The sequence below is a fragment of the Rhinoderma darwinii genome, chromosome 3 (assembly GCF_050947455.1).
Source record: "Rhinoderma darwinii isolate aRhiDar2 chromosome 3, aRhiDar2.hap1, whole genome shotgun sequence".
Classification (NCBI taxonomy): domain Eukaryota; kingdom Metazoa; phylum Chordata; class Amphibia; order Anura; family Rhinodermatidae; genus Rhinoderma; species Rhinoderma darwinii.
The window spans coordinates 334,722,075-334,738,368 of NC_134689.1; the positions used below are offsets into that span (position 1 = coordinate 334,722,075).

Genomic DNA, 16,294 nt, shown 5'->3' on the forward strand with positions numbered 1-16,294 from the left:
ATTTATAGTGAAATTACTTGCCTAACCTTTTCAGGACCAGGTCCCTTTTTGTTTTTTTTCATAGATGCTGCGATTGATATTGATTAAGTGGGTAAAAGTCCAGTATTGGAATTATTTCCGATCCCAGCCGTTCGAGTAAGGTGTCCGCTGTAATATACAGCTGATACCCACTGTCTATGGAGCCCGCTCTCCCCCCTTCCTCTTAGGCATATTTCACGTCCTTCTGTGGGAAGTGGGTTAAATTATTTACCACTTCCAGAAATATTAAACTTTTGCTTCCTTAGCCTAGCAGCCATAAAAATAAAATAAGTTAAAAATAAATAAAAATCCTCTTATACTCCCGCACCTATACGTTTTCTGAAAGTAGACACCTGGCACACTGAAAATCCACTCCAGCACTAATATACTCGTGGGCACCTTCATGCGATTTTTGCATCAAGCGTAACATGTAAAAAATTCAAAACAAACTTAATACTGTCACCCACCATGTTCTCCACAGTCCTGCACCTCCTTACATCTCCTCCCTCATCTCTGTCTACCACCCTACTCGCGTTCTACATTCTGCCAGCAACCTTAGATTAACATCCTCCAACTTCCAGAAGACTTTTCTCGTGCTGCACCAGTTCACTCGCATGTGATTCCCCGAACGTTAGGTTTAATTCCCAACATTCACGGTTTTAAACGTGGCCCACAAAACACATCTTTATATACAGGCCTTTCACATTCCCTAATCTGGTTACTTTCTTTTTTTTCCACTCCCACCTACTACTTTAGACCTCAGAACCTGACCACTTCATGAAACCTTATCCCCCACACTCCTTGTACCCTAATGCACTTCATGTCTGTCATACACAGACACTGGCTGGTGACCGGCTCATGCAGCTTTATGTGTACTACCCCATATGTATAAAAGATGGCTGGACCATTGTTTTAAACGAGCACTTTTTTTTTTACATTTTGTGTCTCCCTTATTTCCTCATAGATTATAAGCTTTTGCGGGCAGGGTCCTCGCTCCTCTTGTTTGAATTTGCTAATTACTTTTGTCACAATGTAATGTCTCATATTGTCTGTATATGTTTAGTGCGCTTTGTTGATGCTATATAAATGTCATTACAACTTCTCATCTTCTCACCCTTTTAATAGGGACCCCCCGCCCCTTCCTGTATGTGACAATCGGAGAGTACAAAAGTTCACGCATGACACCCCTGGGGTCGCAGAGGGAGGGATGACAGGCTGTGATCTTTCTTCCTGCTATCAATTGCAGCGTACACCCCTAGAACAGTACTTAGAAGTCTTTTCCTCCTTCTCCCCCAATTCAAATAAGGGCTGCAACCCAAATAGTGCACCTAGGGCTTTGATCCTTATATCATTTTTAATATGATACCCTTTATATTCTAGTCACAGCAATCGTTTAAAGTTGCGACATTTTATTTAGGTATTTTATGAGAAAAAGGGTTAAAATTAGTTACTACTCTATTCTATATTGGTGTACCTTTTATCGGATGAATGGGCTGTAGTTTACAGGGCATAAATTATTTATCTTAAATTGCAGCAAGCGCGATGTGGGATATCTGTAGTTAATCTCTTCTATGTATTTTCCAGGGTTGACTACCTCCTATTTTGTTTTTTCTAGACAACATAGCTTATAATCCTGCACAGCAAAACATTTTAATGGCAAATTGGAAAACTAAAACTGAATGATATAGGTTATAAGTAATGTATATCTATCGCTGAGATTAGGGCCAGATTAACGAGGTTACCCTATCCACCCACTCTTGACAAGCATAAAGCATGTTTACTCAGTTGTCGTGGGACCCCCAAGCCCCGTGAGCCTTGGCATCTAGCCAGGTTTGCCTAGTTCTGATGCCAGCCCTGAACACATTAGCAGAACTTACTAGAACTGTAAAATGCTGATCATTACTATCACCGTAACCTGCAAAACCCCCTCCAGCTTTAGAATAAAACACTATTTCGGGCACTGGCTGAAAGTCTCCTATTTTTACGGACTCTTTTTATAAATTACAGAAGTTTGGAACCCTTGTATTGTACCCAGGCCACCTTTTTGGTATTTATGCTTCTATAGTGTTCCCAATTATTTCTTAAATTATCTTGTTTGTCTTTTTTCAGGTGTCCCATTATCTACTCAATGGGGTCCACAGGGATATTTTTACCCAATCCAGATTGCTCAGTATGGGCTTAGTCACTACAGCAAGAACTTGACCGAGAAGCCTCCACATATGGAGGTATACGAGAAGGCGGATGACAAGATCGAAGAAATGCGGGGCACATGGACTATTCCTAAGGGAGCATCCATTACTACAGTTTATGATAAGACAAGGAATAGTCATGTCAGACACTTTATAGTACCAGGTGAGTTTGGGAAGCTATTAGATGTTCACATTTGCTCTAAGTCTTTGTTAGCCGTAAGATGCCAATCTCTTCCACGCTGCAACTTAATGGTCCTACAAGTTGTTTACCATTGTGAAACATAAATGAACGACATGCGGTAGCCTGTAAAAACCTAATTTTAACCTTAAAAGACTCATGGCAAAATACTTGTAATGCAATATTTGCATTGTCTACATTGAGATTATGAAAATGAATTGCATTTAATTGAGAAAATATCACTAGTAAGTATCTGTTCTTCAGTGCCTCCAGATACACTGACATGGGGAGAGCTGGGTGCAGGTTCCACATTGGTAACTGACAAACCAATTTGTCAACTGTGTGAGTTCCACTATTCATTATCAGAGGGTGGGAGGATAGGCTGTCCTCCAACTCTATCTAGAAGGTGATGAAAATAGTGACCTAATTTAATCCTGAAGTGATTGACTGACTAGTTAATCCTAATGGGTATTGATCAGAGGCGCCGCAGTACGTTAAAAGCTCGTTAAAGAGTCCGTAACCGAGAGTGCGAGAAGGTTGAAAACTTTAATCGGCCTTCAATGGATGAGGTTGGGAACGAAGACAGTTATATATTTATTCTTGTTTTAGGAACGTTTTATGGTTATACATTCCTTATTTACAAAGTACATCATAGGATGTGGTACGCAGAGATTGTATCTCACTGCTCTAGTGGTAGTCTTGTAGATTTCCATTCTCGTCATATTGCTGTAACCAGGTAAGCTGGCCATGCGTAGTTTTAGGCTTTTTACCCAATGGGAAGAACAGGCTGAAAATGTCACCATTTATGGCCTGTTATCTGGTGCTTGTGGTGATCAGAAGATCTTAATAGTAAACCGTGATATCTTCCAACTTGTTTTCATACTTTCTAGTTGGGGAATACCTCTTTTTAAAGGGCAAAGGAACTGACATTCTTTTGGGTTTAACCTGCACATTGACACTCCCATCTGCCCACCGTTCAGGAAGATGCAAAACAGCTCTATTTTACGTTCTGGATTCTAACGTATGTACTCTTTACTTCGGGCCTTCCGTTTAGCTGCTTGCGCCGACAATCTACGGATTTCTGGGCCCCTTCTGCTGTTATCCAAGATGGCCGCAGCGCTTCTCAAACTACCCTTTAGACACTGTTCAGGTGAGCGGTGCTAGCCAATTGACTAGCAGGGAAGAGTGTCTTGGACTACCAAAGCACCAGGTAGTCTGAGAAGTGAATCAGCCATCTTGGATGACAGCAGAAGGGGCCCCCTGGGAATCTGTGGATTGTTGTCACAAGCAGCTAAATGTGCATACTCCAATTTTTACATGGATAGGAGGGTCCCTTTTAAGACACATCTACACTAGCAGATAATCGGTCAGTTTGGAACACTAATGAACAAGACTGCACAATAATCTCTTAGTGTAGCGACTGGACGACTAGCGAAACAAAGCTCTTTGAGCATATAGTTTGCGAGCACAAAAATAATCGTTGGTCGATCTGACATTGTATGAATCGTTTAACAGAGGACATGTAACATTTTTTAAATAGGTTACTAAACAAATCTTGAACGATTGAGACGATGTGTGTAAATTTTTTTCTGGAATCGCTATTTGATGGTTTACAGCAATTATGTAGAAATATCTGCTCGTGTAAATGGGGTTTACTACACAACGAATGTTTCTCAGAAAATACTTATGTGCCGAAATCTGCAATGGAATTAATATGAGATCTATACATGTGTAAAAAACAGTTAAAAGTTGGCCGGACCAGCTGATTTTGGCTATCTCCTGTGTATAGGGGCGCTGCAATTGGCAGTGGTAAGATGGATCAGGCATGTTAGATTTCAACATACCCAATCCTTTGTTCCTGCAGAATATAAGTCGTTGCTGGAGATGCATAGCAGAGGCTTAAGGTCCTTTTACACCGGCCAATATGGGCCATGCAAACTAGCACCGATCGAGGCAGCTTGTTTGTTCCTTTCACAAGGTGCTATGATTAGTTATGTATGGGGACGAGCGATGGTTACTACGATCGCTCTTCTCCCATGCATTTCCATCATGTCGACAGCACTTCTCCCTGTTTACACCGGGAGCTGTGCTGCCGACAACGATAATATTTACTGCTTCATAAAATGATCCAATCAGGCGATGAACTAGCATTTACATGGCATGATTGGGAACAAGCGTTCATATGAATGCTCGTTTACCCAATCTTTGGCCTGTGTAAAAGGGCCTTAACTTGCCTATCTTCATTACAATAAACATGCACGCTCGGCCGGGCCAAGCATTAATGTTTTTGCTGGAGTCGGGAGAAATAGCTCTCAGGGGTTCGGCTATCCGCTAACTCAATTGTATGGCTGGCTTAATGGTGACCATAGATAAGCCAATAATTCAGCAGAGTTGACCATTAATGAGCAATCACAGAGATAACTAGTGCTTATATGGTGGCTAAACAATCGATTTTCTTCTGTATGAACGTGTTGTCAGACTAAAAAGTTTCTACCCCGTTTAAGCTGATCATCTGGATTGCTAGTTGTAGTTGCTACAGTTTAACATCAATAGAACTAATTTCTTATTTATGGTAATGAAAATGTTTTATCAGAATGATTTGGGTTTTTCCCCACTATGTCTCCTACTCTTACACATATTTTCTGTTTGACTTTTCACCAGAGAACTCTGAAGGAGCATCTCTAATGCTGAGCAACACAAAGGATTTCATTCTGTCTCTTGACTTGAAGTTCTTGACTAATGGCAGTATCTCTGTGGTGCTGGAGACCACCGAGAAGAACCAACTGTTCACTATACACTACGTGACCAACACACAGCTCATTTCTTTTCATAACCATGATGTCTATTATGGAATTGGACCCCGAACCACTTGGAGTACACTAACCCGTGATCTCTTAACTGATCTAAAAAAGGGAGTGGGACTTTCCAACACAAAAGCTGTACGTCAGACTAAGATCATGCCGAAGAAGGTTGTCCGCATTGTGGCAAGGGGCAGTGGGTTTTTGGATAATGTCACCATCTCCACTACTGCCCACACAGGTGCCTTCTTTGCTGCCAGTGATTGGCTTGTAAGGAATCAGGATGCTAAAGGAGGCTGGCCAATTATGGTGACCAGAAAGTTGGGGGAGGGATTCAAGGCTCTGGAACCGGGGTGGTACTCTGCAATGGCCCAGGGGCAGGCAATATCGACTCTGGTTCGTGCCTATCTGCTGACCAAGGAGCAGGTCTATCTAGGCTCTGCACTCAAAGCAACTGCACCTTTCAAATTGCCCTCTGAAAAACATGGAGTGAAAGCCGTTTTTATGAACAAATATGACTGGTATGAAGAGTACCCTACAACACCAAGTTCCTTTGTACTAAATGGGTTCATTTATGCTCTTCTCGGTCTCTATGACCTAAAAGAAACTGCTGGGGAGAAAGAGGGCAAAGAAGCACGGCTGCTATATGAGCGAGGAATGGAGTCACTTCGCGCCATGTTGCCTCTTTATGACACAGGCTCTGGAACTATTTATGATTTAAGGCACTTCATGCTAGGCACTGCCCCTAATCTTGCCCGTTGGGACTACCACACTACCCACATTAATCAACTTCAGCTTCTTGCCAGTATGGACGGGTCTCCAATATTTAGAGACTTTATTCGTCGTTGGAAGTCCTATTTAAAAGGAGGCAGGGCTAAACATAACTAGAAAGTAGCCAGAAAACCAGCCAGAAACCAAAAGCTGTCCGGGTGTGACTAATGCCGAAGTCCTGCTCTTTCCCCGTTTTCTCTGCTGACATCGGTCCACATCTGCTGTCGAATTACAAATCCCTGCTGGTAAAACGGCAGATAAAGCTGGGAGTTGTGGTTCGGCAGTTTGACAGCTGCTCACGGCACAGCCTTGCCATAATGTGTGTTAAACATACTGGTGTTTTCTTTAATATTAGTTTGTCTTTGAGGAGCTAGAACTCGATTTAGACTTACTATAATTAAGGATGGGTTTTACACTACAATTTTCTTCCTGAATTGATTCTGTGCCTTCTGTCCTTATGATGTCATAGAAACGGAGGGAACAATGCTTAAAACTACATTATTTGTTTAAGGGACTTAAGGTTTTGGCTGCTGGTGACATGATATCCCAGTGTAGATATATTTTGTTTTGACAATCATAACAGGTAGCTAGTTATCTTTCAATGACATCACGGACTGAAAAGCGCAGTGCTCCTATACCTTGACCTTAAAACTCATATGGCAACTAATATTAATAAAATACTAGGAATCCTGTCTGTAATGCACTTTAACTCACCATACTTTCCTGAATTCTGCCCAGTATGAAGTGTATCCAACACTTACTCCCAAGTTTTCTCAAGGTTCCAAAGATTCTGCCCCAAAGTTCAATCTCCTACCTGGCGCAATGCTTAGTGTTTCTGTAAAAAAAAAATATATGGAATATTTTCTTTGCATCCAGATATAAAATAAATAGTTTTTATACTTGCCAAGATAAACTAGAATAATTTTATACGTGAAATCCCATTTATTTACCATATTATAGAACGTTACTTATTGTTAGAGAGATTTATAAATTACACTTCCACCCTGGGATCCCGTATAGTACACTGTGAAAATGCCTTTATCATACAGGTAACTAATAAGCTGTGTCGTGTGTTTGCGCTTTTATCTGTGATCTCAAACTATGTCATGTATATCCTCATATGAAAGCCATTTTCTCCTGACTAATACAGCTTGCTATCGCTTCATCTCAAAATAGTGCATACTTTCTAAAGTTTAAGGGGTTATCCGCTTTAGACATTGCCATTTGTTAGAAGGGTCTCCTGACAATGAGCTGATGGAGGAACTTGGCAGCAAGTGTTGTGTTTTTTTTGCAGCGCCACTGCAGGGGAAATTAAGCATTGCACAGAATACATTGAAGATGTTACAGGTCCTCTAGAAGCTCTTTGTAGCCATTCTTGCTAGTAGATGGATGGTCCTGAACAATGGAGCCTCATCTGTGAACTCCTAAATCCCTTATAAGATATTTGAAAACATCCTTTTTAAACCAAAACCACGCCTTTTAACGTCCAGACAAAATCATCAAACTTTAGTTTTTGCCAGTAATTCACCCTTCTCACCCTTTTAAATGGGTTGTCTCTTCAGGGACATACCCTTTTTAGATTGGCGTCACCCCTGATTTTGCCAGGGGAAGCCACAGACAGCCAGACATTTGCCCTGCAGTGGGCGCTGCAGGAGAAATGTAGTATTCGATGAAGACCTATTGAAATAAATTGCCATCCAGGTAATACATGAACGGCTTGAGTTCACCACAGCAGGAGCTGCTCTTACACTCTTACGTCTCTTTGTTCCTGTTCATAGAGGGGTTCCAAGCGGGAGACCCATCTCTGAGGTCCATATGCCCTGATAGGGCACATGGACAGGGGCTGTCTTCATGAGACAACCCCTTCATGTCTTACCTTCCTGTACACATTCCTGAGCATCTTCACTAATCCCCCTTCTGGACTATTTGTGGGGCAGAGATAACCGGGAGAAAGTACCCTGGAAATCTTCACCACAGGTAACCAGGTAGGTAAGACTTTATGAAGAGTTGCAAAGGGACTAACTCTAGCCAAGACTGAATTTCAGTTTTTGCCCAGAGTTTCGCTTTATTCTTCCTGTATGTTTTCAATAAAGGACTGGAAGAAGTTAATATAGCACATTTTGTATCTACTGGTTAGTTCTGACCATGCCCCCCCCCCCTATAATTTTGACATTTGGTCCATTTTGCTCAGTAAAGATCTGGGGTATAAAGTTCAGGTGGAACTTCTTGTTAAGGTTAGTGGTACGTCTCTTTCTATCTACAATGGTGCCTGTACAGTATAAAGATGGTACTTACAGCCTATTGGTAAAACTGTGCTTTCTAGAGTTCCCAATGCAATATTGTGAACAACCAGAGTTATTCGAGATTGTGTAGAAATGCATTATCCAGGGACAATCCCCTTTCAGATAGCGCACACTATAGTATAATTATATTTTTAATAGAAAGCTACTGAAACATTTATACTGGATGAATTAAAATCATGTTATTCAATGACAAATCTATATATAGGTCTCCCCGTGTTGGTGAAATGTTCAGAGTCCAGGAGGCATGTCTCTGTTATATATTCTAAATCCTTTTTTTGGTTGGGGGTGTTTTTACCTAAGATTTTTGATATGTTTTTTTGTATATAGTTTGCTAAAGAATGCAAGCTTCGATTGCAAGATTTTTTTTTTTTGTAATACAGATTATTCCCTGAACCCCCTTGAAATCTTGGCTATTTTCCTCCTCTCTGTCTTAGGCCTAATTTACATGACCGTGTTTGGTCCGTGATATACGGTCCGCATGTCGGCAGTATTTCCCCGACCGAACACAGTGCAAGGAGGATTGCTACTAGCATCGTAGTTCTGCACGATGCCAGAAGTTTCGGCCTTGCTGCGGGAAAACTGCCCCGTACTGTAATCATGTTTTCAGCACAGGACAGTAATCCCGCGGGGAGGCAGGGACACCTAGCGTCATACATAACAACTATCATGCTAGGAGCCCGGCTCCCTGCACGGTGTTCGGTCCAGTAAATACTGCCGACATGTGGACCTTCTATCACAGACCGAACACGGTTGTGTGGATTACGCCTTAATGTTAACTGCTTTCACTTAATGTTTCTACTGGGGTATTCCCATTGCATGTTCCTCTGAGTTAAAAGTCCTAAAAAATATTCCCACCCACAGTTACAGAAATTCCGGGGTACTGATGTGAGAGGCCCGGCCAAACCTAATTGAAAGGGGGGCCCGGCAAACTGCCGCGACTTGCCTTTGGTAGAAAAAAAACAGGCCCCTGCAATGGGGCCCGTTTTTTTCACCAAAAGAATGTCATGAGCTGCGGGCCCCCCTTTCAATTAGTGACAGCACAGCTTCCGTTTCCATCACCATTAGCGCAGTCGACTGCGCTATTAATTCCGTCCGAAAACCAGCCGGAATGGTGACGAACGGAAACCATTAGCGATGTTTCCGTCACCATTGAGATCAATGGTGACTGAAACGGAAGCTGTGCTGTCACTTTCACTTTCCGTTGCGGGGTTCACCCGACAGAAACCTCAGACGGAACCCCGGAGCGGAAGCAAACGGTGATGTGAACAGGCCCTAACACAAAAGTTTTGTATTTTTTTAAGCTGGTTCACAAAAAAAAATAATTCCAAATTCTACTGGACCAACTGCCTATTTAGAGAGCGGCAGCAGCTCCAGGAGCGACATCATAAGGAACACACTAGGCGGATATGCTGAGTAAAACTACACAGCTTATCCGCCCCGGTAGCCGCAGGGAATTCTGCCAGCAAAACTGCACCAAATAGTGGCGCAGGTTTCGTGAGGCGTGTCCGCTTCGGGAATCCTGCAGGGAAAAAAAAGTTTAGACTTGCCAGGGCCGTAGTCCTGGTGACGCATCTCTCTCTTCTGAACGTAGCCCCGCCTCCTGGGATGACGCTGTAGACCATGTGACCGCTGCATCAGTCACATGGGATTAAACGTCATGACAGGAGGCCGGGCTGCGCTAAGAATAGAGGATCGCGTCACCAGGACTACGGCCGGGGCAAGTCTAAACTTTATCAATTTAAAAAAGTACCTTTTTTTTCTTCTCTTGTGTGATTTTTGCGGCAGAACCGCAGCATTTCCGCAACAGAGGAGCAGCGATTCCACAGAATAAATTGACATGCTGCGGCTTAAAAAGCCATACTGCAGGTCCATTGTTTTTGCAGCGTGTGGATGAGATTTGTTCTAATCTCATCCACTCTGCTGCGACTAATACGCTGCAGATTTTCCACAATAAAATATGTTGCATAAAATCCGCAATGTTCATGCCTAGTGTGTTCCTACCCTAAGGCCGGATTCACACGAGCGTGTGCTTTTTGCACGCGCAAAAAACGTGGCGTTTTGCGCATGCAAAAGTTCCATAACCGCTCCGTGTGTCAGCAGCGTATGATGCGCGGTTGCGTGATTTTTGCGCAGCCGCCATCATTATGACACTGTTTGTATGTTTGTAGCACGTGGTGCTTTTCTAATTTCATTCATAGTTTATACGGCTGCGGAAGCGCTGGGCGTGATTTTCACGCACCCATTGACTTCAATGGGTGCGTGATGCGCGAACAATGCACCAATATAGGACATGTCGTGAGTTTTACGCAGCGGACACACGGACACACGCTGCGTGAAAATCACTGACAGTCTGCACGGCCCCATAGAGTAACATAGGTCCGTGCAAGGCGCGTGAAAATCACACACGTTGCACGGACGTATTACACGTTCGTCTGAATAAGCCCTAACAATAAGGCCCAGTTCACAGAGTTTTTGGGCCTTGATATTGACTCGGACACTGCGTCAGAATCAGCACCAAACAACTTCCAAAACCGCCTCCCATTGATTTAATCTGAAATCAATGGGAGCCAGTTGCGGAAAAAAGAAAAAGCAGCACGTCCTTTCTTGCCGCGGTTCCGCCTCTGACCTCCCATCTAAATCAATGGGAGCCAGAAAATGCATTTTTCGCTGCGTTTTTTGTCTGCTGTCCTCAATCGCCGCGAGCAAAAAACACGGCAAGATAGTGTGGGCAGGGCAAAATCTGCCTCAAAATTCTTTTAAGGAATTTTGAGGCAGATTTTTTTTTGCCTGCAAAATACTGTGTGAACAGGGCCATACATAAACAACACTTTGAGATAATTTACTCACTGTGTCAGAAGAGCTGCTCCCACTCCAGTCCTCTTCCGGCGATGTCTTCCAGGGGAGGTCTTCGGTCCAGACGTCCAGTCCTTCACCTCCAGCCAGGCTCCAGGTAAGTTTTGTCCATGTGTGTCCGCGGCTGCGCGCGCTTCGTTCGCGGGTGCGCGCGCGGCCGGTCGCGGGTGCGCGCGCGGCCGTTCGCGGGTGCGCGCGCGGTCGATCGCGGGCGGTCTCCAGTGCGGGCGTTCGTGGATGCGCGCTCGCGGGAGTTTCCTTGTGCGCGCGATCGGGTGCGCGCGCGCGCGGGCGGACGGTTTGACGGCCCCCCATGACGAGGGGAGGGGGCCCGCAGCAGTAGCAGCTCACGACATTCTTTTGGTGAAAAAAACGGGCCCCATTGCAGGGGCCCGTTTTTTCCTACCAAAAGAATGTCGAGGCAGTTGCCGGGCCCCCCTTTCAATTAGGTTTGGCCGGGCCCCTCACACCACTACCCCTAATACCCCCCTGATGGCGGCCCTGTAGATGACTACCGTATAAGTCCATGTTCGACCCTCTAGGGTGCAGCCTGACAGGTGGCGCATCTTCGTTGCAGAAATGTACACTGTTCATAGGGTGAAAACAAAATTCGCAATACATACGTTGATTCAATTTACGTCCGGGATTTTTCAGCAGCAGAAATACTCTGTGCAGCTTTTTCACCCCCCTTGGTGTTTTTCATGCTTTTGTTGTATTATAATAGTAAATTGGGTTTTTGGGGGGTTTGTACCATTTGATTTACACAACATGCCTACAACTTTGAAGGTGCAAAATATTTTTTACTGTGACCCAAACAATCAAGACGAAAAACAGAGAACCTTGAGGTGCATAAATATTCACCCCCTAAAAGTCAATTCTTTGTGGAGCTGCCTTTTGCTACAATTACAGATACAAGTCTCTTGGGGTAAGTCTCTATAAGCCCAGCACATCTAGACCCTGGGATTTGTGCCCGTTCTTCCAGGCAAAACTGCTCCAGCTCCTTCCAGTTAGATGGGTTGCGTTGGTGTCCATCAGTCTTCCAGTCCTGCCACAAATTCTCAGTTGTATTGAGGTTTGGGCTTTGACTAGGCCATTCCAAGATGGTTAAATGTTTTCCCTTAAACCACTCCAGTGTATCTTTAGTAGTATGTTTAGGGTCCTTGTTCTGCTGGAAGGTGAACCTCCGTCACAATCTCAAATCTCTAGCAGATTGAAACCGGTTTCTCCTTGAGAAATGCCCTGTATTTACTGCCATCCATGTTCCCTCAATCCTGAATAGTTTTCCTGTTCCTGCTGATAAAAAAAACAACCCTACAGCATGATGCCACCACCACCATTCTTCACTGTGGGAATGGTGTTACTGGGTTGATGGGGAGTGTAGAGCTTGTGCCACATATGGCGTTTCCCAGGAAGGGCAAAAAAGTTCAGTTTAAGGCTATGTTCACACGGAGTATTTTGCCGATTTTTTTTTTTACGCGGAAACCGCATCGCAAAACTCTGCAAAAACAGCCCGAAAACGCCTCCCATTGATTTCAATGGGAGGCGTCAGCGTCTTTTTCCCGCGAGCAGTCAAACTACCTCGCGGGAAAAAGAAGCGACATGCCCTATCTTCGGGCGTTTACACCTCTGACCTCCCATTGACTTCAATGGGAGGCAGAGAAAGCGTATTTCACGGTGTTTTATGCCCGCGGCGCTCAATGGCCGCGGGCGAAAAACGGCGCGAAAATCGGAGTGCAGGGAGAGGAAAATCTGCCTCAAAGTTCCAGATATGCAAAATACTCCGTGTGAACATAGCCTGAGTCTCATCTGACCAGAGAACCACCTTCCATGTGTCTGGGAGTCTTCCACATGCTTAACTGTTTTTCCCTATGTTTTTCTATAAGAAATGTCTTATTTCTCGACACTCTTCCATAAAGCCCCACTCTGTTTAGTATTCGGATCATAGTAGTCCTATAGACAAATACTTCCATCTCCGCTGTGGATCTTTGGAGTTCCTTCAATGTTATCGTTGGTGTCTTTGTTGACTCTCTGATCAATGCCCTCCTTGCCCGGTCTGTGAGTTTTGGTGGGTGGCCTTCTCTTGTCAGCTTTGTAGTTGTGCCACATTCTTTCTATTTTATATAATGGATTAAATTGTCCCCTGTGGGATGTTCAAAGTTTGGGATATTTTTTTGGGATATTTTTTTATAACCGAACCCTGATTTATACTGTCTCTGACCTGTTTGGAGAGCTCCCTGGTCTTCTTGCTTAGTGGTGTTACAGACTCGGGGTCCTTTTAGAACAGGTGTATTTATACTGACGTGACCATGGTTGCACACGGGGGACCTTATTCAACTAATTATGTGACTTCTGAAGTTTATTGGTTTGATCCGACTTATATAGTGGTTTTATAGCAAAGGTGGTGAATAGATATGCACTCACAACACGTTTTTAGTTTATCTTTTTTTTTAAACCGTTATTTTCATTTTTCAATCCGCTGTAAAAATATGACTTTTGTCAGATCCATTACTTAAAGTCAAACTTAAAATCCATTTTAATTCCATGTTGTAATGCAACAAAACAAGTAAAACACCAAGGGGGTCAATACATGTGAAATTCTGCACCGAAATCCGCAATACAGATAGGCAGCAAATATGCCACAAAACCAGCAAAAGTAATTCCGCTGCAGAATCATTGTTGCCGATTTTGTACCGTATTTTCACACCACGTGTGACTGCACCCTTGTAAAGTCTTAAAAAAATAACTTGGGTAAATGTTTTTGCTGTAGGGACACACCTTATTGACCTCATCACTCTATTACTAGTGATGATGCTTGCAAGTCTATGATAGAATTAGATCTACATTTACAAACTACCCTAGGTCAGATATGCGAATACAGACAATTATGCCTTATTACTCCTCACCCCACTTCTCCTTTATTTGTCAAAATTTTGTGTAATGTCAGATAGGGCTCATGCCGTGTGCCCAGAGCCTGTAAGGTGGAACACATAGTCCCCATGGACTGCGGAAAGGATTTCATTGCAAGATACATTGTGTTATGGTGCGGTATCGGGCTAAAAGCTACACCACTGCTATTGAGTATCTGCTATTACTGAGTGCAAATCCGCCAGTTCTTTTTGAAAGACCATTTTTTAATACTAAAATGTAATCCGTCCTGTAATCTCTCCTAGACCTTTGAATCCCCAGTAGTAATATTCCCGTTTCCTGTAAAACCCAATACATAACCGATCAAAACTTTTTGAAGTGTGGATTAGGTGCAATATGAATACTGGTTACTCTGGCTCCGCTCCTTAGACGATGAGTCTGGATATATGTCCTAGGCAGTTATTTTGCCCCATGGAGTAACTTTCTACCAGTCACTATGCATCTGAATTACAAAGCGGGGTATAAGAGTGACAGAGTGGGCAAAACTGGGTGATTCTTCTGATCATATTAGGGGGTTCAAATTTTGTGTTTTATCACTTTCTGACCTTCAACATGTGGGTATATGCCAGGTGTTTGTGAGTGTGTGCGCGCATATATAGAGCACGTGTACACACATATATATGCAATACTTTGTTTACTGGATCCCTTGTGGTGAGGTGGTCCTTCCGAATGCTGTATAGACTTTGCATTTTAAGCACAATGTGCCCATGATGATTTTATACACAGATTTTTTTTTTTTCTTTTTGGCAGAAAATAAGAGGTTTCTATTGCTATGTTTATATAAAGAAAGACGGATCAGCATCCTGCTTCAGTAAGCTGCTTTATAAGATTGTAAAATAAAAAATGTTATCTTCTGAATGTCATGTATACTGTTGTTTATTTTTTTGTTTTGTTTTTTTCTGTCTCCCATTAATAGAAGGGCAAAAGACTAAATGTTTCATAGGTGGAATGAATGTAATGTTACTGCCTGGCGACAAGGGCAAATATGTAGGATTGGCACCGTGCCCTAGAGACGTCTCCTGTTTCTCAGAAATGGCTGCTCTGAAATCAAAGTATTGATTTCTTCCTTGCCTTTCCAACAAGCGATTGGTCAACCTGTCAAGTGGGCACTAAGCAGAAAGTAGAGCTTCTGCTGAGATGGATGGTTGTAACCTTAGATTGTTTGTCATAGAAATTCCAATAGACTGGGTCTACATGACCAAAAAAAAATAAAAATACTTGTGCTGCCCACAACAACCAATCAGATCCCTACATTTATTTTTCCAGAGCAGATTTTATACTAAATCAGCGATCCGATTGGTTGCTTTGGGCAGCAGACCCTTTGTTAGGACGATTTTCATGCATAATGTCTGATATGCCACTTTTTGGAAGTAGAGTTATCTGATTATTCATACAGTTAGACTTTACCATCACACATGCCATTACATTGTGTTCAGATCATGATCTGATCATCCTGTGAATGAAGTGGCTGCAGTGCTGGTTTAGAGCTGCGGTTCCTTCACAGTTTTTTCCCACACAGTGATGCTCCTGGCCACCCACAGCCCCAATGAAGAGAATTAGACTAACATGAAGTTCCCTGCAAAGAGGGTTTCCAGTAATGCCGCTGTGCAGGGAAGAAGAGTTGAAGGGGCTGCAGCACTAGTTTATCCACTGAAAATTGTGAGTACACCAATATCCTCTGTTCCCCAAATAATGCAAGGAAGCAGAGATACGGTGATAAGTTTGGCTTTAGTGGTCTCTGACATGGAAAGAAAACTCTGGTCACTGGTGACTTTCTCTGTCCAGGACCCCTGAAAATAGCAGATCTATAGTTACAGATTGAGTCCCCATGCAGACGACAATAGATTTTGTCCGTAATTACGGACCCATTCATTTCTATGGCCGACTGACACCTTGCCATATATGGTTGATCGATTTATTATCCTGTGTGTATGGCCGCCATAAAGAATAAATTTACATGTGGCAGATTTGTTGAAGAAAATTCCCTAATACAGCCACAATACTTGAACCCCAGTGATTTTTCTGTACTGTGAAGATCATCATGGGGTTCTAAGTTCAGTGTAATAGAACTGCAGGGGAAGGGGTGTGGTAGCGTTCATACAGATGCTAAAATGTGACTGTCTAACTCCTGATTGAAACTGGCCTTAGAATAAAGCAAATGAATTAAATATTCATATTAAAGTGACTCTTTAGAGACATACTGATCTACACATACTGTACAAATGTGTCCGCAGACATTAGACTAAGAACCAGGGTACC

General features: G+C 43.1%; 1 protein-coding gene across 2 annotated transcripts in view; it reads left to right on the plus strand.

Moving 5' to 3' along the window:
• Positions 1-14,893, plus strand: part of GLCE (glucuronic acid epimerase) — an 81,764-nt gene extending 66,871 nt beyond the window's left edge. For both annotated transcript variants that reach the window (XM_075858355.1, XM_075858356.1), the window contains exons 3-4: positions 2,128-2,370; positions 5,047-14,893. In XM_075858355.1, the coding sequence (XP_075714470.1) occupies positions 2,128-2,370; positions 5,047-6,071 (1,268 nt within the window). In that variant the 3' untranslated portion in view covers positions 6,072-14,893. The remainder of the gene's footprint in view (positions 1-2,127; positions 2,371-5,046) is intronic.
• The last annotated feature ends 1,401 nt before the right edge of the window (positions 14,894-16,294 follow it).